Raw genomic sequence first — 27,801 nt, 5'->3', positions numbered from 1 at the left:
TTTATTGCTTGTTTTTTTTTTATGTTTTTTTTTTTCTTCCCAGGGGTGATTGTATCGACCCAGTGGTCCAAGAATATCGTGAAAGGGCTAATTCGAACGGAAATTAAAAGTGCTAGTGCCCTTTTTAAGTGACCAATAAAATTGGAGGGCAACTAGGCCCCCTCCCACGCTCATTTTTTTCTTGCAAAAAATGTTGTTATTCGAAATCTGTTGGTTCTTTGTACCTGCATGAAATCAAATAGTTTGTGGTAACGACCTGTAAGTAAAGAGTGACTCGCTCCAATAATAACCAAAACCCTAAAAAAAGGTAATTTTGATTGCAATTAAGACTTCAAATTAATTGTTTTTTTCCGCTGATTCAAACGTAGAAAATGAGCTAAGCTTAAAATGTTACCCATCAAAAGCTACGAGCCTGAAAAAACTTGAACGTTTTCAAAAAAGGAGAAAAAACACCAAGAAGTCCAGTGATCTTATTGAAAATCACGCCATCGTACTAGGCATTATCATAATACCATACTGTAGAGGTTTCTAACTCCTATACATAAAATATAGAATTTGTCAGAAGAAAGATCCCGGATGCAAGTTTATTTGTTGTTGTTTTTTTTTCATGCCTATATTATCGAACCAATAGTCCTAGAGGGTCGAAAGAGGCTTCAATCAAACGGAAATAATGATTTCCAGTACCCTTTTACAGGTACAGAAAGATTGGAGGGCATTTTGCCCCCCACTCACACACCTTTATACCAAAGACATCCGATCAAAGTTTTGAGAATACCTCTGAAGATGACATGCGCCCCACAGCCCCTCAGAAATCGCTGTAAATTATGAAATTTGTCCATTGTTTATACATAGCATTAGTTTTTAGAAAATGTAGGTTTTTTTGGAGGGGGGGGGATTTTCCCCGGAAAAATTTCGTGGGGAGAAAATTTTTCAGAGGTTTTTTTCAGAATTCCAGGGAGGGAAATATTTTGGGAGGATTTTCTGTGAAAGGATTTTCTGTTGGAGAATTTCTTAGGAGAGGAAATTTCCCGGGTGGAGCTTCCCGGAGGAATTTTTCCACGGAGGGAGGGCAATTTTTGGCGTGGTTTGAAAAACGATCAGAAATTAAATAAAAAAAACAAGTTCTTTTCAAATTAAAGAAGGGGTAATGTTCCATGAGGAATTGTCCGGTGAAATTTTTGCGGGGAGATTTTCAGCGAGCAGGGAATTGTCTAGGGATTTTACGAGGGAGGAATTTTCCACATGAAATTTTCCACGGAGGAGGAAACAAGAATTACCGACATGATTTGAAAAACAATAAGAAATTAAACATAAAAAAAGTTTTTTTTTTAAACGAAACTAAGGAGCAACATTAAAACTTAAACCGAACAGAAATTATTCCGTAAAAGAGGGGGGTTAACCCCTCCCCAATCCCTCACTCGTTACGCTGAAGTTTGTTAGTGTTTTGAAAAAGTGTCATATTCCAATTCAATAGTTCTTATGTTTCAGCAGTTGTTCTTAGAGAATTTTGTCAAAAAGTCAAACTATATCCTAAAGAGCCAAAGGTTTAGATGACAGTCCCCTCACATTCGGAGAAATGTATGTTTACTTTAAGTTTTAATATTACTCTTTACTTGCACCTGAAAAAACTCGTTTTTTTTTATTTAATTTTTGATTAATTTAAATTATTTAATTAATTTAATTTATTTTTAATTGATACTGAAGAACCAATCCGGTTTTGCGTTCTTTTTACTCACTCAAATCTGAAATAGTAAGAAGGGACACAAAAAGGGGTGGTCTGGCTTCCTTTTCTGGCATACTACTACTACTAACAACTCACGGCAGCACCAAACCGCCTGAGGCCAACACAACCGTGCACGCTCCTGCTTCATCCCAATCTACACACTTAAGGAATAATGTGGTCGGCTCTAGGCCTGAAGGGCCCTAGAGCCGACATGCACTTACTGGCTGGAGGGCCACGAAGCAGAGATCAGCACCGCCGGTTTGGACCTTAAGGGTCTAGTGCCGTCATACTTACTATACTTTCCACCCCCTGGAAGACATCTCGGCGCTCCAGTTGGTCCCCCACGCATAAGCACACTTCCGCCATGCCGTCCTTCATCGCAAGGCGTGTGGTACACCTTCGCCACACGCCGCATAGCATACACCATATTTATAGTTGGTTAGCTCACCACTATACATTAATATGCTAAGGGCTTTCATTCTTGTTGTTTTCTTCTGTAAATTTTTCTTCTTAAAATTGCTTCTTTTTTATCAAATTCCAAGGTTTACGATGAGCTTTGGCATACAACTGATCCATTATGCTTGTCTATAACCAAAGGAAAAAAGAGGAAAGTCAAATAAAAAAAAGAAAAAGGCTTGGCATTTTATGGTGATGCTTTTTCATATCTTCCAAAGGTACCTCTGTCCGCCAGTGAGGGCGCACACTATGAGAAGAGGAAGAATAATTTTGGGCTACAACTTGTATTTTTTGCTTATTTTGGATTTGGAATGATTTTGAATTCCAAATTGAGAAGTTTTTTTGGAAACTTTAGTTTCCAAATTTGTAAGTTTTCCAAATTTTCCAAAATTTTAATTGTTTCCTTATGGATAGTGGAAATGCTAAACTGATGCATAAAACTTACATTTTTTGTTAATCAGCCAAATTACACGCTGTTTTTTTTTTTTTTTGCTAAAAAAATTAAATTGGAATTAAAATGAAGAAAATGAAATTTAATTCGTGCTCTGTGGAAGAATGTAGTTATAAGGATCTAAAAATATTTCTACTAAAAACGTAAACATCGCCCCTTCTAATTTCTAATCCAGCTAATTCAAGGTAATTTACTACTGGTACGTCCTTAAATTGCCAATAAATTTCACGAATTAAATTCCCGTGGACTAACACCACGTTCTGCATTCTTTTTATGCGGGGGCTATACCCTTATATTTGACAGCTAAGTATAAGTAAAAGAAAAAAACTTACTTGGCATCACGTGGCAATGTTTTGTATACCTTCCAAAGATATGTATGTCCTCCAGTTAGGGCGTATACCGTCAGAAGAAGAAGAATTATTTTCCAAATAGCAATATTATGAACAGTGTATAGAACACCGGCAATTACGCCGTAGAGTATGCCTTTATTGTACATATTTTTTTAAACCAACTTGTTCATAACTTGGACACCAACTAAAAGAGAAAGTTGGTTTTAAGAGTGAATTTGTGGACAATACTGATAAGGATATACAGATGTGTGTTGGCCTGTTACCTTTGTACTGTGTATGAAAATAATATCTTGGAAATAAATCCAAATTACATTACCACAAGAGAGTAATTAGGAAAGACAGAATTTCAAAACTATGAAGAATATAGCCCTTAGGTAGGCAATTGAAAACCAAAACATATTGCGGTACTTTTTAAATTTCCCGTACCCACTCAAGAATTTTGATCTGTTAAATCTAAGAAAACCAGTTTGTCTGTCTGCAGTAGGTTATAATTAGCCTAGTCTCATTGAGCAAAACTACGATGTAGGTATATTTTTGCGGTACTTTAGTAGTAGTCAGGCAAAACGCGAATAGTGAAGTTTGGTAAATGCTAATGAAACAAAACAAAATAGGATAAAAAATATAATGGTTTAGAAACAAATTTTGGCTATATATTTGCACATGAGGGGTGGGGGGGGACAAAGCATAGCATATATTAAATATACAATCTAACCTAGGTACCCTTTCCCAAAACTGGGAAAAAAGGGGCGCAGGAGGGGGCCTAGTTGCCCTCCAGCATCTTTGGTCATAGGCAGCGCAATAGCGCTGCCTAAGTAAAGAAAGATGTTGGCACAATGTATTATTTTTTTATTATTATTTTTTTTTTTTTTGGTTTTTCCATACCAGGGCACTTCATATCGAAGCAGTTGTCGTAGAAACTTCGAAAAGGGCTCATTCGATTGGAAATTGGAATGGCTAGTGCCCTTTTCAATAGTCGAAAGTGATTGGAGGGCAACTACCCCCCCCCCACACACACACCCATCATTTCCCCACACATCCAATCAAAATTTTGAGATAGCCATTTTGTTCAGCGTAGTTGATTTCCAGATAGAAAATATATTTTTTGAGGAGGACACTCCCCCACAACCCTCAGGGCAAGGGTTTTAAGTTCTGCCCTGGAGGCATATAAGAACGATGTTGGCACAAAGTATTATTTATTATTTTCTTCCTTTAGAGCAGGGCACTTCGTATCGAAGAAGTAGTTGTAGAAACTTCGAAAAGGGCTCATTCAATTGGAAATTGGAATAGCTTGTGCCCTTTTTAATATAAATTACATTTTGAGGAGGACACTCCCCCAAAGCCTTCAGGGCGAGGGTTGTAAGTTATGCCCTGGGGGCAAATATGGTTTTTATAGAAGAAGTTGTCGTAGAAACTTCAAAAAGGGCTCATTCGATTGGAAATTGGAATGGCTATTGCCCTTTTTAATAGTCGAAAGTTATTGAAGGGCAACTACCCCCCCCCCCACGCCCATCATTCCCCCAAACACATCCAATCGAAATTTTGAGATAGCTATTTTGTTCAGCGTAGTTGATTTCCAGACAGAAAATATGTTTTCGAGGAGGACACTCCCCCACAACCCTCAGGGCAAGGATTTTAAGTTATGCCCTGGGGGCATATAAGAACGATGTTGGCACAATGTATTATTTATTATTTTCTTCCTTTAGAGCAGGGCACTTCGTGTTGAAGAAGTTGTCGTAGAAACTTCGAAAAGGGCACATTCAATTGGAAATTGGAGTGGCTTATGCCTTTTTTAAAAGTTGAAAGTGATTGGAAGGCAACTAACACCCCTTCCACGCCCACTATTTCCCGAAACACAACCAATCAAAATTTTGAGATAGCCCTTTTGTTCAGCGTAATTGCTTTCCAGATAGAAAGTATGTTTTTGAGTAGGACACTTCCTTACAAGCCTTCAGGGCAAGGGTTGTAAGTTATGCCCAAGGGACATATAAGGTTCTTATGGAGGGCGTTGTCGTAGAAACTTCAAAAAGGCTCATTCGATTGGAAATTCAATGGGCTAGTACCCTTTTTAATAGTCGAGAGTGATTTGAGGGCAACTAACCCCTTTCTCACGTCCACTTTTTCCCCAAACACATCCAATCAAAATTTTTAGATAGCCATTTTATTCAACGTAGTTCAAAGTTTTGGAAATTAGGTCTTTAAGGATGACAAACCCTCCCTCTAAAGCCCTCAGGGCAACGGTTGTAAGTTATGCACTGGGGGCATATAAAGTTTTATTAAAAGCGTTGTCGTAGAAACTTCAAAAGGGCTCATTCAATTGGAAATTGAAAGGGCTAGTGCCTTTGGTAGTAGTTAAAAGTGATTGGATAGCGACTACGCCCCTCTCACGCCCACCATTTTCCCAAACACATCCACTAGAAATTTTGAGATATCCGTTTTGTTCAACGTAGTTGAACCTTCCGGAAATTAGGTCTTTTAGGATGATAACCCCCTCAGAGCCCTCAGTGCAAGGGTTTTAAGTTATGCCCTGGGGGCATATAAGGTTTATATAGAAAGTTGTTGTAAATTTCAAAAAGGGCTCATTTGATTGGAAATTAAAATTGCCCTTTTGCATAGGCAGCGCAATCGCGGTACCTAAGTATAGAACGATGTTGGCACAATGTATTATTTATTTATTTAAAACATAGAAGTATGTAGCATCTTTTTAACGTTGAATTAACCTTTGGTTGGAATGATCACTGGCTTAAAGGCTAACTTTTAGGGAGGCAGTTTCACAAAAGTCCATAAAAGAGTGAAAAAAAATTATTTCATATAGTTTCGGGGGGAGAGTCTTCCAACATGTCCGAAGGTACAGCTTCCTGAAACTCCATGACATTTATAAGTTGCAACTACGACAGCCTGTAAATGGAACACAAACTAGATACACGTATTGTCGCTGATAGGCAAATGGTCTCATCTGACATTTTTAAGCTCCTTAAATATTTTAATAAACAATTTGCTGAGCTGTATTCAAGCAAAGGACCAACAGAGCAATTTGAGTTCTATCACACTTCGATCCTCTTGATCTCTTTTTGTCCTGTCTAAGATCCCTTTGAGAAGCGCAAAGCTAACGATTTTAGTAAATCCTTTAAGAAGTGTGAAAATTTCATATACACCCTTCAGCATATACGGTTTTTAGCGGGGACAGAGGGGGTACTTGCCCTAAGCACCAAAATATTAGAGGAAGAAATTTTAGGGGAACAAAATTTCAAATAAATAACCTAGCGGTTATAATCATTTTGCAATTTTGTATTTTGCATTTCGGTAGTAAACGAGGCTTTATCCAAGATAGGGGGTGTAGGGGATTTGATCCCACTCCCTCCCCCGATATGTTTGTCCATCTCGTAAAAACGTAACAAATTTTGAATATAAACAAATTTTGATTTATTTTTTAAAGATTTTGTGTATACCTCCCATTGAAAAAAAAAATTCTGGATACGATCCTCGCAGTAACTATAATCAAACTGAATCTGAAATTTCCATTTTTCCCAAATCCTCATCACCATTCGCCGAATGTAAAAGTAAATAGAACGAATTTAATTAGTTTTAACGTTTTTTGGGATATTTTAGTACAAATTTTGTCAATAAATAAAATGTTGTTAGTAACTATAAATTTTTGGAAGACAGGGTAGGGAGCGTTCCGATCAAGATATTACCCCGGGTGTAAGCAGGCCAGAACTGCCATTGATCTTCAGGTGAAGTTACTCATGACTCATTAAGTCTAGGCGTTGACCTTTTTTCTTTTTCTTTTTTCAACAATAAACAAACGTCTCTTAGAAAGGATTTTTCAGTTACTTTTCTTGGTAGTATATCAGAGGACCTTAGCATAGAGGTTTCACTACGGAATTTGTTCCTGAAAATAACTTGAGCCAGAATTGGACTATTCATGGCACAGTTCATATATTATCCAGTATGATCATTCTCTATCTCACCCATTATAAAAACCCGGACAGGGGTTTTTATGCAGAAACAGGCTAAACTAGCTAAGGCAGAAAGAAGTGGGAGGAGCTTTTTGTTCACGATGACCAGAAATGATCTGCGATAAGCTTACTGATAATGCAGAAACAGGCTAAACAAGCTAAGGCAGAAAGAAGTGGGAGGAGCTTTTTGTTCACGATGACCAGAAATGATCTGCGATAAGCTTACTGTTATATTCTGTCTACTGTGATTCATGGTAACAAACTTTAAGGAGTGACTTATGTTAATAGTAACCCAAATACCAAAAATAAAGTTTTTGTAACAATATATGAATCAAAATAATCGACTTTTTATAATGATTCCAATGATATGAATTTCATTAGGTTCTGATTCACCAAGTCAGAAAACTCCTGTACCGAGGATTCACTATAAAACAAAGACTACTCGGACTATAGCTTGTCTGTTAATAAGGAAAGTGTGAATTGCGTAAACATTACTACTACAAAATCGGATCTACTGATCCGATTTTGTAGTAGTAATGTTTACGCAATTAGAATGTGGAAACATAAACCTAACACGCATTCCTTGTGCCGCTGGAGATTGAACCCGATAATCTCTGACCAGGAGACCCGATTTCTTCCACCATGCTAGCACAAGGTATTTAAATATCTTGTTTTGAGATTATATGATGTAAAATAGTTGTAAATATATTGTAAATAGGTATGGTCTTACTCTTATATTTCAAGCAGTTATCAGGCCTCGTGTTTTATAATTTTTAAATTAAAAAAATCAAGTTTTTTCAACTTAAAGAAAGGAGAAACATTAAAACTTAAAACAAGCATAAATTACTACGTATATAAGGGGATTGTCCCTCCTCAATGCCTCGTTCTTTACGCTAAAGTTTTAAGTATTTTAAAAATATTTCCTTCTGTTCTAATGAACTGAGTCTTGTTGTTTGGGAGTCGTTCTTACGGAACTGGGACAAAAGTCAAACTTTAACGTAAAGAGCGAAGGTATTAAAGATGAGTCAACCCTTCTCATTAGTGTAATAAGCTCTGTTAGTTCTAATTTTTAATGTTTCTCCTTACTTTCAGTTGAAAAAACTCGCTTTTTTTGTTTATTTTTTTTCTGAGTTGGTAATAGTTCAAACATATCTGAATTTTGAGAACCAGAGGTGTTTGCTTACCAAAAAGGGGCCAAGGTGCTTGCTCATCCATTATCTTTATTGCGACGAATAAGATGAGAATAAATAAAGTCAATTATAGATGAGAGAATACAATCCTACAAAGCATCTCAAAGTTGTTTCCAGAATTTGCGGGGGACTTTTTCAAGGAGTAGTTTTTAGGTGAGGGAATTTTTTTCTCGAATTTTCCTTCTCTTGAGATCGTAGCAACATGCAAGGAATAAACTATTCTATATATATCCGATCGGCAAGAAAACTAAGAACTTTTGAGTACACTCTTAAGACAATTTTAGGTATAACCCTCCTCCAAGGGCCTCATAATACTTTTTGCTGGAATTAGAGACCCCTTAAAACAAATTAGTTAGAGGGGATAGGGACCCCTAAAAAACCGGTTTTAATATCGATATCTACGTTTCAATATTAAAACCGATATATCGATATATAAATATCGATATCAATTATCGCCCAATATTAGTACCGTAAAGCAGTAGAAATCGTTAAATGTATCCTGACACAGATGTGAGTTTACTCAAGAATGTTCAGCAGCAGAAATCGTTAAATGTGTCAACAAAACCACCATGGCAATTTTTTTCCAATTTTTTCAGGTGCACTAAACCTAAATAATAATAAACAAAGCTTTTAAATTTTTAATCAATGGCAAGTTTCCTTTATTTTTTTTTATTTTTTTTAATGGTTCATTTTCTTCGTGGACCACCCGAACATTTGCATGGACCACCAGAGGTAAATGGACCACAGGCTGGTGACCGCTGCTCTAAAGCATGTAATAACTAGAGATAAAGTTCTTAATTTTCCCCAAAAAGGATGGTCACAAAACCGACCTTTCATAGTCTGTTATGCAAGATTATCAAAAAAAAAGTTCATTCGGATGAATAAATCAAAGATCTAGGACTCTTTTTCAGTAACTAATTTCAACAACAAAATATTCTGACGAAAGAAAGAGTAATGTTGAAACTTAAATGAACAAAACTTGTTATTTCGCAGAACGTCCAACAAATTTCGCAGAACGTCGCAGAACACCAACAAAATTAACTCGAGTAATCTAACTCGTGATATTTTCTTGGATTTGTAGAATTCTGAAAAAAGCGAGAATTTGCTGAAAAGAAAAAATCACACATAACAAAAGGATGTTGTCGTAATAGCAGAAAAGCACTTAAGTAACAATTATTGACAGCGCAACAGCGCTGCTAAGTATGAATTGGCCAAAATGTATTGTTTATTTTTTTTATTATTTACCTTTTTTCTTCAAGGAACTTTGTATACTAGGAATTGACTTAGAAACTTCAGAAGTGGCTCATTCAATTGAAAATTAAAACATCTACTTCCTCTATTAAGAATCAAAAGTGATTAGAGGGCAATGAGCCCTCTTCTCCCACGTATCTATTTTCCCTAAAGACATCTTATCGAAATTTTGGGATAGAAATCTTGTTCAACATAGTTGAATGGTTCAATAGTTCTTTCTTTGGAGATGACAACATGGCCGCCCATATGGAGGGGGGCAGAGGGGGGATCCAGCCCCCCTTGGCTGAATGATGCTACCTTATATTTTATATTTTGTTTTGAGATTTCTATTATACAGGATTGGAAGTGCCGATTAGACCAGCTAAGCCCCCCCTAAAATTCAGCTTATGGGCGCCAATGGATGACAACCCCCCTTATTCAGCCCTTGGGGTAAGGACCGTAAGTGATAAAATTCACCCATTATTTACAAATGGTTTTTATTATCTGAAACGGTGTTATGTTCGACCTTTTGTTTCAAAATAGCCAAGGCCATTCAGATTTAACTTTCGAAGAATATTGAGGGGAGTGATATATTAAATCAAAACACATTATGTGGATGCAGGTTGTCGAAAGGGCAAATCTCAGGAGATGTTTAGAGTGTTAAGTTGAAACTTTTAGGGAGAGATGAAGGGGATAATCAATTGACCAAGAGGCAATATGTGTACGCTACTGCTACTACTACTATTATTTCTAATATTATTACTACTACTATTATTACCACCACCATTACTACCGCTACTACTGCAATTACTATTTCTATTGCGACTAGCACAAAGATTGAGGTTATTAATGTGAAAATTTCAGGATATCTTAAACTAAATCAAAACCCTCTGTGTATAAAGGTTGTCAAAAGAGCGTATCTCAGGAATGGCTTAGGGTATAAAGTTGAAACTTTTAGAGAATGATGAGGGGGATGATCAATTAACGAAATATCAACATGAGCTTGCTACTACCACTACTACTTCTACCTTTACTACTACCACTACTATATGTTTTGTGACTACTACTAAGGCTAAGGGTACAAAATTGAAAACTTCAGGGAAGGTTAAGGGAAAAGTTGATCTAAGTTAAAACACAGTATGTGAGAATCGGTGGTCAAAAAGGCGTATCAGCAATATCTTAGGAAGAGCTTGGACTATGAAATTGAAACTTACAAGACTTGTTGTAGGGGTATTGGACTAATCAAAAAGCAATATTAATATGTTACTACTGCTGCTTCTACTCCTACTATTGCTACTACCGCTGCAGCTAAGGATATCAAGGGGGAAATATCAAGGAATGTTGGTAGGATGTTGAACTAAATCGAAATATCCTATGAATGGTCGACCATAAGCCGAATTTCAGGGGGGAGGGGCTTACATGGTCTAATCGGAACTTCCAAGGCAGTATAATAGAAATCTCAAAACAAAAATGTAAAGTAGATAATTTCGGAGACAAAACTGCCTTTCCATGACGATAAATAAAAGTTCAAATAGGGATAAAATCCTTTTAATAGACAATGATAGTAGTAAGCTATCTAGTACCGCGGCGGCGACAAGGCCTGAGGCATGAATATACAGTGCAGTTTCAAGGGGACATGCCTTACCGCGGTCATTCATCTATTAGCACTAGTGGTATATGCCTTAGCAGACAGGTTTCTGAGCCAACACCCATTTTTGGAGCCAATCATTGAGAGGTGATACAGAGGGTACTCCATATACGGTAACTTGATTAGTAATCGGATTCAAATATAAGGAGTGATTTTCATTGTAGTTCAAAGGTTTATTGGACTTTTCTGTAAAATGGTTAAAAGCCAAGCTTTCGGCTATTAGCATTCGACGGAAGGTTTAATAATAGCGTATGGGATTAATTACTATCAACTATAAAAGGAACATCCTAGATACGTAATAGATTTGACGCATACACGAGACATTGGTATAACATATTTAAAGGTTTATTGGACTTTTCTGTAAAATGGTCAACAGCCAAGCTTTCGGCTATTAGCATTCGACGGTAGGTTTAATGATAGCATATGGGATTAATTACTATCAACTATGCAAGGAATGTGCGCAGATACGTAATAGATTTGACGCATACAAGAGACATTGGTATAAAGTATTTAAAGGTTTATTGGACTTTTCCGTAAAATGGTCAACAGCAAAGCTTTCGGCTATTAGCATTCGACGGTAGGTTTAATGATAGTATATGGGATTAATTACTATCAACTGTACAAGGAATATGCTCATTTCGCCAAAACCCATTTTATGGACCATTGCCTTTAGTCAAGACTGGTTTACTCAGGAATGCGTAGCGGGTAATTAAAGAATAAGGAATGGGATGCAATAGCCAGAATTGTTTTAAGTTGAAAGTAAATCGAGTAGTGAGATGATTATAGGTTTGAAGCATCAAGGACCGCAACCATCAATGACCCTAACCACCAAGGACCTCAACCTCCAAATGCCCCCTATACCCAACTTCTAAGGGGCCCCCTCCCTCCAATTTTTTGGGCCCCCTCCCCCCATTTTTTAAACATCGTATGTTTTTTTCAACTTTTTTTTACATCTCTTAGAATGACATGAAAGATACTTAAAACATAAAAAATTCAAATCTAGTATTTGAGAAACTCAAAATGAGAATGGTATATATATGTTAGTCATGACTTTTACGATTAGAAAAATGATGTTGGTAGTAGCAATTTTTTATGAACTGATTTTTTTTTTGGACCAACTTTTTTGGACGAAATTATTCAACTTTTTTTACGTTTCTTAAAATGACATAAAATATGCTTACGGCTCTACCAGTCGTACTCTATGCTTGCTCAGAGACACGATGCGGCTTTCCCACTGGTACTCTATGACCGGTTATCAACACTTCCTTGTTTATTGCATGTATTAAATCAGTATTTTTTACGCAGTGGATGGATAAACACAACTCATATCTCTAAAAAGTGAAGATGAAGCATTTTAAGAAAGTGTGTTCACATGATAGTGTTTTTGTAGCATTGAATGCTGACAATGAGAAGTATTTAAACTATGAAATAAGTACAAGTGGTAGCACTATCGGAAACGTATGCGTGCATTGTCATGACAGTAAGGAATTAGATTTCTTTGGAGTACCAAAAACATTCGACTCTTATGATGGTGGATATCCGAGATTGAGATCTCCGGAGATGATTGCACTCAAAGAGAATGCCAACATAAAAATAATAGTTGATGAAGAGGGGCATCTTCTTGCTAGTGCTTGTGGTAACATGTTACCCAGTGTTAAACCCTATCGTCAGCTTTCGGGTATTAGCATTCAAATGAAAGCAAAGAGGAAAAGAAAGGCCTATTCTTCTACTAATATCATAAACCATATCTTGTCAACGTGCCGAAACTGTTACCTGTGTAAAAATAATGTTCTAATAGACAGTGAAATTGCCAGAAAAATAAAAAGGGCATTGGTAGAAAATATTACTAAGGAATATAAAGATGAATCGATAAAAAACAAAGTGCCAGCAAACGTTACTACCATCGATCAAACAGTCAATGAACCAAATAATACCAAAGACGAAACGCATATTGAACCTGTCGGTGACACACCAGTAAAAATTCTGTATGACTCAAAATGGAATAATGATTATTCTCCTGATTACGAGCTAAGAGAAGACGATGGTGAACTATTTTATGGAACAGATTCAAAATGTCCAAAGTTGATCCTTGATATTAATAACGTATCAAAATATATTTTTTGTATTAATATCCTAAATGACATTATTTCATTAAAATCATATTAAACCTCACGCTGCTATATGTTCATTATTTTGAAAGTAATCCATTATATCAAATGTTTAGAAAGTCTATTAAACTATCAGGTATATAGGGAACGGATTTTGCATACATCATATGTTGGATAGATAGGTTAACATGGAGAAAATCTGAGTATAAGAATGAATAAATTCTCTATCAACATCTGTTGACAAATACTTGGGATAACATTGACAAAATCTAAGTATCAGAGTGAATAAATTTGTTCTATCAGCATCTTTATCGGATACAAAGGATAAAACTGAGAAAATCTAAGCATCAGAATAAAAAAATTCTTTATCAATATCATTTGACAGATACGTTTGGTAGTGTCTGAGTGAATAAATTCAGTATTATAGTCCTTTGTCGGATATGATTGATAAAATTGAGAAAATCTAAGCATCAGAGTGGATAAATTCTTTATCAATGTCTTTTGACAGATACGTTTGATAACACTAACCAAATCTAAGTATCATAGTGAATAAATTGTACATCAACTTCTTTTGTCAGATACATCAGATAACATTCACAAATTCTATATATCAGAGTGAATAAATTCTTTATCAACATGCTTTGTCAGATATGCTTGATAAAATTTAGAAAGTCTAATTATCAGAGTGAATATATTCTTTATCAATGTCTTTTGACAGATACGTTTGATAACACTGACATAATTTAAGTATCGAATTGAACAAATTCTTTATTAACATTGTTTATCGATATCATTTGTCGGATACGTTGGATAACATTGACAACATCTATGTATCAGAATGAATAAATTCTTTATCATCATCCGTTGTCGGATATGGCATTATGAAAAAAATTGTAAGTAAGTAAGTATCAAATACTTTCTTGAATTCACCTCTTGGATACACAATACAGAAATTTCATTCAAGAAACTATGAAAAAATTTTAATTTCCAGGCTTCATTTGCATACAATAGATACCGAGAGTTCTATGACTCCTCTCCGCAATGAATTCTACTGGTTTTATGACCCCTCCCCACAATGAATTCATAGGGTTTTAGCACTCATCCCCCTAGCCATAACTCCATTCAACCTTGAGGAAAGGTATAACAGTTTGATGAAGTACTTCTCTACTTAAATATTACATTAATAGCTTCCAAGATGATAGGACTGTATGAGACAGAATTTATCGGTTCGAAACAATCATCTTGTGGTGTTATATTTGAATGTACATTTTTATTATTGTCTATTGAACTCGAAGAAATTGACTGTTATCATTGGATAGTGAACTATAATATGTTTGAGTATGATAAAAGCTTATGGAGTACTACATTACATCGTATAAATAGACTGGGATTCTACGATAGAGTGATTACACTACTTAATAAAAGTGGTCAGGAACTGAGAAATGTTCAGGAGGAAGTCAGTGAAATTTGCAGCTCTTTCGGAGTTGAAGCACTCTACGTAAAGGGTAATGTACCTAAAGATATAGTTTTAATTCAAAAGTGTGACCCTAGGATTCCACTTTTCAATCTAGAAGAATTTAAGTGTCTTAAATTTGAAGGGGCTTATCACCGTCCTGAGGACAAGGTTAGGTTCTTCGCGCAGTGGATACCTAAGGACATAACTGATCGCGATAAGTGCATAAGACACGTTAAAAACTATTCTATATCATGGGATCCTCGTTACTGGATGTTTAAGAATGAACTTCAAGTACTATTTTTATGTCTATATGTGTTTTTTTCAAAAAATCTTTTAATATGTTTAAGTAATAAATATCTTTAAGCTTAACCCGTCTTTATTCTTTAGAATGGTTCTATTTATTCATTAAATTATGAAGAAATTGTAAGTAAGCAATACTCTTTTTCTTGAATTCACCTCTTGAATACACAATACGGTAATTTCATTCAAGAAATCATGAAAAAATTGTAAGCAAGTAACAAACTCTTTATTGAATTCACCTCTTGGATACACAATACGGAAATTTCATTCATAAAATTATGAAAAAATTATAAGTAAGTAACAAACTATTTCTTGAAGTCACCTCTTGGATACACAATACAAAAATTTCATTCAAGAAATTATGAAAACATTGTAAGTAAGTAACAATCTCTTTCTTGAATTCACCTCTTGAATACACATTACAGAAATTTCATTCAAGAAATTATTAAAAAATTGTAAGTAAGTAACAAACTCTTTATTGATGTCACCTCTTGGATACACAATACAGATATTTCATTCAAGAAATTATGAAAAAATCATAAGTAAGTAACAAACTCTTTATTGTTTTCACCTCTTGGATACACAATACAGAAATTTCATTCAAGAAATTATAAAAACATTGTAAGTAAGTAACAAACTCTTTCTTGAATTCACCTCTTGGATACACAATACAGAAATTTCATTCAAGAAATTATGAAAAAAATGTAAGTAAGCAACAAATTCTTTCTTGGATTCACCTCCTGAATACACAATACAGATATCTCATTCAAGAAATTATGACAAAATTCTAATTAAGTAACAAACTCTTTCTTGAAATCGCCATTCGAATACACAATACAGAATTTAATTCAGAAAATTATAAAAAATGTAAACAAACTCTTTCTTGAATTCGCTTCCTGGACACACAATACAGCAATTTCACTCAATAAATTATGAAAAATTTTTAAGTAAGTAACAAACTCTTTTTTGAATTCTCCTCCTGGATACACAATATAGACATTTCATTCAAGAAATTTAAAAAAAAATGTAAGTAAGTAACAAACTCTTTATTGATTTCACCTGTTGGATACACAATACAGATATTTCATTCAAAAAATTATGAAAAAATCTCAACTAAGTAACAAACTCTATTGTTTTCACCTCTTGGATACACAATACAGAAATTTCATTCAAGAAATTATGAAAAAATGTGAATAAGCGATAATCTTTTCCCTTACTTCACCTTTTTTAAGCAGAGCTCAGAAGCTCCATTCAATAACTTATAAAACAATTCTAGGTAAGTAACGAACTCTATCTCGAACTCACATCCTATATACGCAGTGCATATGTTTCATTCTACAAATTAAAAAAAATTGCACGTAAGTAACAAACGCTTTATTGATTTCACCTCTTGGATACACAAGACAGATATTTCATTCAATAAATTACGAAAACATCGTAAGTAAGTAACAAAATCTTTGTTTTCACCTCTTGGGTACACAAGACGGAAATTTCTTTCAAGATATTATGAAAAATTGTACGTAAGTAACAAACTCTTTCTTGAAGTCACCTCTTGGATACACAATGCAGAAATTTCATTCAAGAAATTATGAAAAAATTGTAAGTAAAAAATTCTTTCTTGAATTCGCTTCCTGGACAGACAATACAGCAATTTCAGTCAAGAAATTATGAAAAAATTGTAAGTAAGTAACAAACTCTTTCTTGAATTCACCTCATGGATACACAATACAGAAATTTCATTCAATAAATTATGAAAAAATTGTAAGTAGGTAACAAAGTCTTTCCTGAATTCGCCTCTTGGATACACAATAGACATTTTATGCAAGAAATTATGACAAAATTCTAAGTAAGTAACAAACTCTTTCTTGAATTCGCCGTTTTGAATACACAATACAGAAATTTAATTCAGGAAATTATGAAAAAATCTGTAAACAAACTCTTTCTTGAATTAGCTTCCTGGACAGACAATACAGCGATTTCAGTCAAGAAATTATGAAAAAATTGTAAGTAAGTAACAAACTCTTTCTGATTTCTCCTCATGGATACAAAATACAAACATTTCATTCAAGAAATTATAAAAAAAAATTGTAAGTAAGTAACAAACTTTCTTGAATTCACCTCTTGGATACACCATACGGAAATTTCATTCAAGAAATTTTGAAAAAATTGTAAGTAAGTAAGTAAGTAACAAACTCTTCCTTAAATTCGACTCTTGGATACATGATACAGAAATTTCAATCAAAAAATTATGAAAAAATTGTAAGTAAGTAACAAACTCTTTCTTGAATTCGCCTCTTGGATACACAATACAGATTTCATTCAAGATATTACGAAAAAAATTTTAAGTAAGTGACAAACTCCTTCTTGAATTCACTTCTTGGATACACAATAAAGACACTTCATTAAAGAAAGAATGAAGATATTGTAATGAAGTATGAAATTCTTTATTGAATTCATCTCTTGCATACAGTATGCGTAATTTTCATTAATGAAATTATGAAAAAATTGTAAGTATGTAACAAATTCTTTCTCGAATTCACCTCTTGGGTAGAAAATAAAGAAATTTCATTCAAGAAATTATGAAAAAATTGTAAGTAAGTAACAAACTCATTCTTGAGTTGACCTCTTGGATACACAATACAGAAATTTCATTAATGAAATTATGAAAAAAATTGCAAGCAAGTAACAAACACTTTTTTAATTCACCTCTTGAATACACAATACAGCAATTACATTCAAGAAACTATGAACAAAATACTGTAGGTAAGTAAGTAACAAACTCTCTTGAATTCGCCACAGGGGCCTAGTGAGAGAGACTTGCAAAAACTTAGGTTCATTTAGGTTCACTTATCGTGACGCATAGAGTACGATTGGTACATCCGCAAGCATATTTCATGTTGTTATAGATGGCAGCACACCTGCTCAGACACAAGTTGCGTTGAATTTAGGTTAGACTGGTTATAAATGGCAGCACCCCCGCCCAGACACACAGTCATAGTGAGAGAGACATGCAAAAAAATAGGTTTATTTGGGTTCACTTAGAGTGACGCACCACTCTAACAAATTCAAACCAATTTTATGAGAAATATTTTCTTTTGTACTTAATATTGAAAATAAAAATTAAAATTATAGTAACATTTCGAACTAATGAGCTTTCAGCAATTAATATCATTATACATCAAATATTCAGTTTAATTTATTAGCTCCTTTTACAGTTGTTAAAGACGAATATAGTTTCACTATAAACAAGTGTTTGGATACTGCATCCTTTCCTAAGTGTCAATAAAAACCAAAAGCCTACTACGTCATTGGCGCTTAACTGAAAACGGATTATACTTTAACTATTTTCTTTTCCAGTTCTTACAGCATTGAAAACAAAAATACAATACAGTGAAATAAATTCTTGAACTGATGGATCTTACAACAATTAATATCATTATAATCAAATAGTCAATTTGATAATGTTTATACTTTCCAAAACTGTTCAAGACGCATATAGTTTTCAGTAAAGCGCCAATGACGCAGTAGGTTTTAGACTCTTACAGTGAGGGAAGGAGGTCATACCCAAACTGTTGTTTGTGGTGATTTTTGTTCGTTTCAAGCTTGATTTGCATATTCAATTTAAGTTTCACTCGTTTTAAGATCTATTTATTAATTTACATTAATATCTATTGTATGTTTGTTTGCATTGATTTTGTATTTCATTTCTGTTCGTTTTAAGTGTCATTTGTACTTCAATAGGAAAATATTTTTTCGTCTTAAGCTTGATTTTCATATTCAATCCAAGCATTACTCGCTTTAAGATCTGTTTATTCATTTATATTATTAGTTTTTGTATGTTTTTGCTGATTGTTTATTTAATTTCTGTTCGTTTTGGGTTTTATTTATTCTTTAATAGTAATTTCTGGTCGTTTTGAGTTTGAATTTTAAAAGGTATTTGTATCTGCTGACCTTAATTTTAAAATGGCCTTTACTTTTATTTTAAAAAATTATTTTTAGGAAATTTTTTTTAATTAATTTTTTTTAGTTTTTGATTGCAAAAAATTTCAAGAAACTCCTTATTTGAAAATCAATCAAATAATCATCAAAGTATCAAAACTGACATCAAAGTAACAATATCAAAGTGAACAAATGGGTTTGTGTCAACCTCGGAGTTTTTATTATCTGATGTTTGAACTATTTTTAACAAAATTGCTATCTCAAAATTTTTATCGGATGGCTTTGGGGAAAAATGGCGTGGGGGACTAGATTAAGCTTAGGTCTCTTTTGACTATTTAAAAGTGAACAAGAACTTTCTATTTTCAATCAAATGAGCCCTCTCTGAAGTTCACACGAGTATCCCTTCTATAAGAACCATATAAAACCCCAGAGTATAACTTATAACACCTGGCCCTAGGCCCTGGGGGGTTGTGTCGACCCTGGAGTTTTAATATCTGATGGTTGAACTATTTTTCAATAAAATTGTAACCTGGAATTTTTATCGGATGGGTTTATCCATCCAATACACCCAAAGGCGTAGAGGATGGGAGGGGCTAGTTGCCCTCCGATCTTTTTTCACTCTGAGAAAATGAACTACAACTTTTAATTTCCATTCAAAAGAACCCTCTCTGAAGTTTATATGAGCATACCTTCCATAAGAACCATATATGCCCCCAGAGCAATATTTACAACACCCGCCCCAGCCCTGGGGGGGGAGGGGGGTGTCGACACAGGAGTTTTTCTTATCTTATCTTTGAACTATGTTTAACGAAATGACCAAACGTAAAGGAGTTATTGTTGTATGATCTTTGAACTATTTCTAACAAAATGGCTACCTCAAATTTTTATCAGATGTATTTGAAGAAAAAGGGCTTGGGAGGGGGCCAGTTGCCCTCTGATCACTTTTGACTCTTAAAAAGGGCACAAAAACTCTTGATTTCCAATCGAATGAGCCCCCTTTGAAGTTTATACGACAACTCCTTCTATATGATGTGCCTCTGGGGAAAAAAAATGGAGTGTGGAAGGAGGCTAGCTGCCCTCCAATCACTTTTGAATCTTAAAAAATGCATTACAACTTTCAATTTCCAATCAAATGAGCCCTCTAGGAAGTTTAAACGATCATCCCTTCCATAATAACCATATATGCCCCCAGGGCATAACTTGCAATGCCCAGCCCCGGGCCCTGGGGGCTCCGTCGACACATGATTTTTTCTTATCTGACCTTTGAACTATTTTTAATGAAATGGCTATTATAAAAATTTTATCAGATAGGCCTAGGGAAAGAAAGGGTGCAGAGGGGGGGGGCTAGTTGCCCTTGGATATCTTTTGACTCTTAAAAAATGAACCAGATCTTTCAATTTCCAATCGCATGAGCCCCCTCTGAAGTTTATACGAGCTTCCCTTTCATAAGAACCATATACGCACCCAGGACAACACTTACAACGCCTATCCCCCGGGCTCTGGGGGAGTTTTTGTTATCTAATTTTTGAACAATTTCCAAAACACTGACTATGTCAAAATTTGCAGCGGACGGGTTTGGGTAAAAAGAGCGTGAAGGGGGGGTAGTTTAACTCTCTTGACTCTTAAAAAGTGAACTAGAACTTTTAATTTCCAATCAAATGAGCCCTCTATGAAGTTTATACGAGCATCCCTTTCATAAGAACCATACATGCCCTTAGGACATAACTCAGAACGCCTTCCCCTGTGCCCTAGGGGTTCTATTGACACCAGATTTTTTCTTATCCGACCTTTGAACTATTTCTAACAGAATGTCTATCTAAAAATTTTCATCAGAAGGGTTTTGAAAAAGAAGGCGTGGGGGGGGGGGGGGGCTAGCTGCCCTCGGATCTCTTTTGAATATTAAAAAGTGAGCTCGAACTTTCAATATCCAATCAAATGAGCCCTCCCTGAAGTTTATACGAGCATTCCTTCCATACGATCCATATATACCCCAGGGCATAACTTTCAACGCCTGCCCCGGGGCCCTGGGGGGTTGTGACGACTCCTGAGTTTTGTTATCTGACTTTTGAGAAATTTTTAACTTATGGGCTATCTCAAAATTCTTATTGGATGCATTTGGGGAAAAGGGGGCGTGGGGGGGGGGCTAGCTGCCCTCCAATCGGTTTTGACTCAAAAGAACTGAACTAGAACTTTCAATTTCCAATCAAATGAGCCATCTCTGAATTTTTTACGAGCATAAGTAAAAAAATCAAGAACCATATATAAGAACCATATATTCCCCCACGGCGTAACTTACAACACCTGCCCTCAGGCCCTTGGGGGCTGTGTTGACCCCAGAGTTTTTGTTATATGGTCTTTGAACTATTAAAAAAAAGCTATCTCAAAGTTCTTATCGGATGGGTTTGAGGAAAAAAGGGCGTGGAGGGGGGGAGGCTAGGTGCCCTCGAATCTCTTTTGACTCTTAAAAAGTGAACTAGAACTTTCAATTTCCAATCAAATGAGCCCTCTTTGAAGTTAATACGAGCATCCCTTCCATAAGATCTGTGGGGGACTGTCCTCCTCAGAAACATAATTTCTATCTGGAAATCAACTACGCTGAACAAAATGGCTATCTCGAAATTTTGATTGGATGTGTTTCGGGAAATGGTGGACGTGGAAGGGGGGTTAGTTGCCTTCCGATCACTTTCGACTATAAAAAGGGTACAAGCCACTCCAATTTCCAATTGAATGAACCCTTTTCGAAGTTTTTACGACAACCTCTTTGATACAAAGTGCCCTGGTCTAAAGGAAAGAATAATAAATAATACATTGTGCCAACATCGTTCTTATATGCCCCTAGGGCATAACTTAAAACCCTTGCCCCGGGGACTGTGGGGGAGTGTCCTCAAAAACATAATTTCTATCTGGAAATCAATTACGCTGAAAAAATGGCTATATCAAATTTTGATTGGATGTGTTAGGGGAAAAGGTGGGCGTGGAAGGGGAGTTAGCTGCCTTCCAATTCCAATTTCCAATCAAACGAGCCCTTTTCGAAGTTTCTACGACAACTCCTTTGCTACGAAGTGCCCTGGTATGGAAAACAAAGAATAAATAATACATTGTGCCAACATCATTCTTTACTTATAGGCAGCGCGATTGCGCTGCCTATGATATTGAAAAAAAGAAAAAGTTTCATTGCCATAACCAAGATCAGTGGCAACGCTATAGCGTTGCCTATAGTAAAGGCCATACGGCTCCAATGTTTTATTATTATTTATTTATTTATTATTATTTTTTTCCCAGAGGCACTTCATATGGAAGAGGTCGTCGTAGAAACTTCAAGGGATAATCATTCGATTGGAAATCGAGAGTTCTAGAGCCCTTTTAATAGTCAAAAGTGATTGGAGGGCTAGCCCCCGCCCTACGCCCGTCATTCCCCCAAACACATCCAATCAAAATTTTGAGATAGCCATTTTGTTCAGCGTAGTTGATTTCCAGATAGAAAATATGTTTTTGAGGAGGTCACTCCCCCACATCCCTCAGGGCAAGGGTTTTAAGTTATGCCCTTGGGGCATATAAGGTTTTTGTAGAAGACGTTGTCGTAGAAACTTCAAAAAGGACTCATTCGATTGGAAATTCAAACCGCTAATGCCCTTTTTTAATAGTCGAAAGTGCTTGGAGGGAAACTAGCCCCCCATGCCCATCATTCCCCCAAACACATCCAATAAAAAATTTTGAAATAGCCATTTTGTTCAGCGTAGTTGATTTCCATTTAGAAAATATTTTTTTGAGGAGGACACTCCCCCACAACCCTCAGGGCAAGGGTTTTAAGTTATGCCCTGGGGGCATATAAGGTTTTTGTAGAAAGCGTTGTAGTAGAAACTTCAGAAAGGGCTCATTCGATTGAAAATTTAAAAGGCTAGAGCCCTTTTTAATAGTTAAAAGTGATTGGAGGGCAACTAACCCCCCTCTCACGCCCACCTTTTCCCCAAACACATTAAATCAAAATTTTGAGATAGCCATTTTATTAAACGTAGTTTTAAGTTCTGGAAATTAGGTCTTTGAGGATGACATCTCCCCCACATCCCTCAGGGTAAGGGTTTTAAGTTATGCCATGGGGGCATATAATGTTTTGTATAGACAGCATTGTCGTAGAAACTTCAGAAAGGGTTCATTCGATTGGAAATTTAAATGGTTAGTTCCCTTTTTAAAAGTCGAAAGTGATTCTAATGCAACTGACACCCCTTCTACTCCCACCATTTCCCCAAACACATCCAATATAAAATTTTGATAATGCCATTTTGATCGACGTAGTTGAAAGTTCTGGAAATTATGTGTTTGAGCAGGACATTCCCCCCACAATCTTCAGGGGTAAGGGTTATAAGTTATACCCTGGAGGCATATATGGTTCTTTTAGAAGCAATGCTCGTATACACATCAGAGAGGGTTCATTTGAATGGACATTGAAATTTCTCTTCCAAATTTTAGGCGTCAAAAGATATTGGCGGGTAGCCAACTCCCCCCCCCCAAACCTTTTTCCCCGAATGCTTCCAATAAAAATTCTAAGATAGCTATTTTGTTAAAAATAGTTCAAAGAACATATAAAAAAAATTCAGGTGTCGAAAAAACTCCCCAGGGCCCAGGGGCAGGCGTTGTAAGTTATGCCCTGGGGGCATATATGGATATAACAAAAAGTCCAGGGTGACACAACCCCCCCGGGCCCAGGGGTAGGCATTGCTTATGCCCTGGGGGCAAATATGGTTCTTATAGAAGGGATGCTTGCATAAAATTCAGAGAGGGCCCATTTCATTGGAAATTCAAAGTTTTAGTTCACTTTTTCAGAGTCAAAAGTGATCAGGGGGCAACTGCCCCCCACATCTTCACCCTTTTTTCCCCAAATACATCCAATAAAAATTTTGAGATAGCCATTTTGTTAAAAATAGTTCAAATATCATATAACAAAACCCCAGTGTTGACAAAACCCCCCAGGACCCAGGGGCAGGCATTGTAAGTTATGCCCTGGGGGCAAATATGGTTGTTATGGAAGGGATGCTCTTAGAAAATATCAAACCTAGCAGTATTAACGATTCCAAAGCTTTGGTGATATTGACACATAGTGCCAAAACAATAACAAGACTTCAGACTCTTTTAAACGAGCAGTTTAAGTTTCTAATTTTTTACACAGACTGACCCAGTGTTTTACCTGCACTAAAACTCATCCAATCACTTACATTTTTTCAGTTTGAATTACCTTTAGTGGGGTGCTACCATTTCATCTAACCACAAGCACTAAACAAAATAACATCTAAGCATCAGGACATCAACATGCCAGGACATTGACAAAAAATTTATAAGTTTATAAAATAGTAATAAGTATATAATAGTTTAGAAACAAATTTCGGCCATATATTTCTACATCAGGGGGTTGGGAGTAAAGCATAGCATATATTAAATATGTAACCTAACCTAGGTACCTTTTCACCCCTAAACCCCAAAAAACTAAAGTTTCAAAATTTGTTTAAAATTAAAGTTTCAAAAAGGTGTCCTGATGGTTAGTGGTTCTGATGAATTTTTTTTTCAATGTTATGACGGATTTTGTTGATGTCCTGATGTTAGTGGTCCTGGTGGTTAGATGTTATGACGCCTTCCCCCTTTACTAGCTCAAATCAACCTAGAATATTCCAAAATCTCAAGACAAAATAGTCTGGCATCTAGAATTGTCAACTCATAAGCCAAGTTTGCCAGATGATGCTGTCAAAAAGTCCAAAGCAGACCAGCTAATGTGTAGAAACCATAGAACAGGTTGATCTGTGGTCTGAGTGCATATTGACAGCTTATAGGTGGTCATGGTTCTCAGTCCCAATACAGAGACAATATAACTCTTGATAGCTTGAAAAGCCTTCCGATAGGTGAAATGAACCACAGTTGCATGTTTGTTGGAAGTTTTGCTCCCATTGCTGTAGACTTGCCAGTTGTAAGTAGACATACAGTATTAGACATTGCACATACTCTGCTTGAAGCTTCAAAACATCACTCTCTGACAGTAAAAGATATCAAGCAGCAGCTTGTAGGTGGTGCAATAGATGGACAATATTTTACTCTTCATATGCCCACTCATCTTTTGATGCTTATTGGTTTCTGTGATTCTCCCCAGTATAAGTTTAACTGGGATCCAGTGTATTGTGTTGAATTGGCTGAAGGAGATGCCTGAAACTTGTCACAGTGGGTCTCAGGTCTTTGTGACCTCATATCCACTGGTAACAAAAAGATGGGTTATGCAAAAATTTTTAAAGCAATGATAACCCTTGCTGAGACACAAGGTGTCAGTTTCAAGAAGTCATTCTTTCCCTCAACTAGGTCTGCAACATGCTCAGCACAAGTTTTCAGAACTTTCAGGGACAACTACCCCCTGATGTTTTCCTTACTCAGCAACAATCAAGATGATACTAATAGATACATCAAAAAATTGGATTTTTATGCTGATTTCAAATATATAAGTTTCATCAAGTTTAGTCTTAGGGGAGCTTGTTGTTGTTTCAGTCATTGGTTGGTTTGGACACTGCCATTATAAAATCAAATTTCACACAAAAAATTCTGCCAAAAATCAGGAACAAGTATTGACAAGTGGCTGACTTTTCACAAGTTTCAGAGCACATATTTCAAAGATATTCCCTTTGAACCAATTTTTAACCTATTTTTTATTTCTGGTAAGATGCACTAGTTTTTACAGCTGTATTGTTTACTTGAGTAAATAGTTGAGTTTTGGCAGGTATTTAGACTGATAATCTTGCTACCTACAGCTAGTCACAAATTGGACTCACCTTAACCATTTATTTTCTAGAAGCAATTTCTTAGAAATGGTCAGTTTACAGGGAGGCAATTGCTTCCTATCAGTTTACAGGAAGTAATTTCACAGTGAGGGGGATTCTTAGCCAGGATAGAACTGTATGGAGGGAATTTGACAGGGGAGGGTGCACTTTATGTTGGATGAAATTTCCATGGAAGAATATTCCACAAGGGGTAGGGGTATATTTCATAGAGAGTGAACCAGATTTACCAGCATTATTTGAAATACAAAAAGAAATTATGCCATATATGAAGGGTTGCCCCTCCTCAATACTGTACTCTTTATGCTAAAGTTGGAATGTTTACTAAAATTGAAACATGGGGGCCATTTAATTAGAGTAGGAAGCTTTTTTAAAAGTGCTAACAGCTTTAGCATAAAGAGCAAGGTATTGAGGAGGGGGCAACCCTTCATATCCAGAAAAAAATCTGCCAAAATTAATATGCAAACTTTTTTAATTTTTCATGTACAGTGAGCCAAATTTGAACCTGCATTAATTGAAAAACTTTCAGATATTAAACAAAAAAAAGTTTTTTAACTGAAAGTAAGGAGCAACATTAAAATTTAAAAGGAACAGAAATTATTCTGTATGTGAAAGAGGTCTGTTGATGAGGGAAGAACCCCTTTCATATATGAGATAATTTCTGTTTGTTTTAAGTTTTAATGTTACTCCTTACTTTCAATTAAAAAGAAACTTTATTTTTTATTTAATTTTTCTTTTTATATTAAAAAGAAACTTTATTTTTTAATTAATTTTTTTTATTTTTTTTTTTTTTTTTTTAATTTGAATAAGATCTCACATGCTGATTTTGTAATTAGTTTAGAAGGAATTATTGATATTATAAAAGTACATCTAGCCTTTCTTGTTCACTCCAAAAGGTGGAGCTCTTATCACAGAAAATTACAAATATGTTGAATAAATAGATTGATGACATCTCCAAAATTAAGTTACAGCTGTCAATAGATTCTCATCTACTTTCTTGCTTCTCAAAAGCAGCATCTTCCTTGTTGACAGATGTTTTATACCATAGAGTTCCTGTAGTTTTACTAAACCCCTGGTGTTGTGAGGAATACATTTGGTGATTCATAACAATGTGGTTTCTGAGGTGGGACATTCCACAGGAATGACAAGAGAGGTGGTTGCTGCAACTTCCCAAAAACTTTGCAGCTTCTTAGACAAACTACTGAATAATCTCAATTCACGCCTTTTTGTTGCCACAAATAGGTAAAACTCAATTGACAAATGGACTGCCATTATGGGAAATATATTTGATCCCAGCTTGGTTGAATTAACAATCAGAAAAACTGATCAACTTGGACACTTGGTTGATCTTACAAATTCAGAGGGTTTTTCAAAATTTGGCACAAACTGCAGTTTTTGACCAGAACAAAACATGGTAAGATTGTGTTTCTAGCATAAATACAGATCTTAAGCATTCCTATCTTAGTGTACTACAACAGCTTTACTTATTTCTTGAGCAGCCAGCACTGTATGATGACATTCCCAAATTTCTTCACCTCTTATTGTGCTATATGTGCAACTTGTAAAGCAAATCTGTTGTTGAGAGTATGGGCAGTATTGTGGACAGACTTTCTTGTAGCCATAGTGTTAGTTCTGCCACTCTTCATAGTGAGTTAGCTATTCAATGTCAGGGTCGTCCTATTATTGAAATATGTAACTCATTCATTGAAGCAGCCATGGATGTGCACTTTGCTCATGAAAGAAGTGACATTTCTTCCACACAACCAATCATGCTGAAAAACTGAAATTTCATTGCATTAGTAAAGTAGTAGACCAGATTGGATCCAAAGAGCCTCATGTTCCAGTTGCTTTGTGAATACCATTATGTCCTATATTCTCATTAAAACTATTATGCAATCCTGATCTTTAATGCTTCAAGACAAAGATATTGGTAAACCTGAAGATTGGTATCAAATCCAATTAGTACAGACCATGCATTTAGAGAAGTAATTTACTATCCTGCTTTGTGATTGAGCTCTTATGCTGCTACTTATTTAAAATTTGTTCAAACTAAAAGGTTATTGAGTTTCAATGTTGCTATGTAAAAATTTACTTTTAAGTTGCTGTAAAACTTTGTCCTTGTTGGCAATTTGATATTTGTCCAAATCTCACACAAATAGCCAAATTCTCTCAAACTGTTTATTTGTCA

At 35.5% G+C, this 27,801-nt stretch overlaps 1 protein-coding gene across 2 annotated transcripts in view; it reads right to left on the bottom strand.

Moving 5' to 3' along the window:
• LOC148939530 (long-chain fatty acid transport protein 4-like) overlaps nucleotides 1-3,164 on the bottom strand; it is a 192,937-nt gene extending 189,773 nt beyond the window's left edge. For both annotated transcript variants that reach the window (XM_089107194.1, XM_089107193.1), the window contains exon 1: nucleotides 2,963-3,164. In XM_089107194.1, the coding sequence (XP_088963320.1) occupies nucleotides 2,963-3,126 (164 nt within the window). In that variant the 5' untranslated portion in view covers nucleotides 3,127-3,164. The remainder of the gene's footprint in view (nucleotides 1-2,962) is intronic.
• Nucleotides 3,165-27,801: the final 24,637 nt, after the last annotated feature.

Source organism: Artemia sp. Qi Xiang Cuo, chromosome 21 (genome assembly GCF_049724085.1).
Source record: "Artemia sp. Qi Xiang Cuo chromosome 21, ASM4972408v1, whole genome shotgun sequence".
Taxonomy (NCBI): Eukaryota; Metazoa; Arthropoda; class Branchiopoda; order Anostraca; family Artemiidae; genus Artemia; species Artemia sp. Qi Xiang Cuo.
Note: the sequence above shows the minus strand (reverse complement) of the source record. Positions and strands in the feature narration are given on the sequence as shown.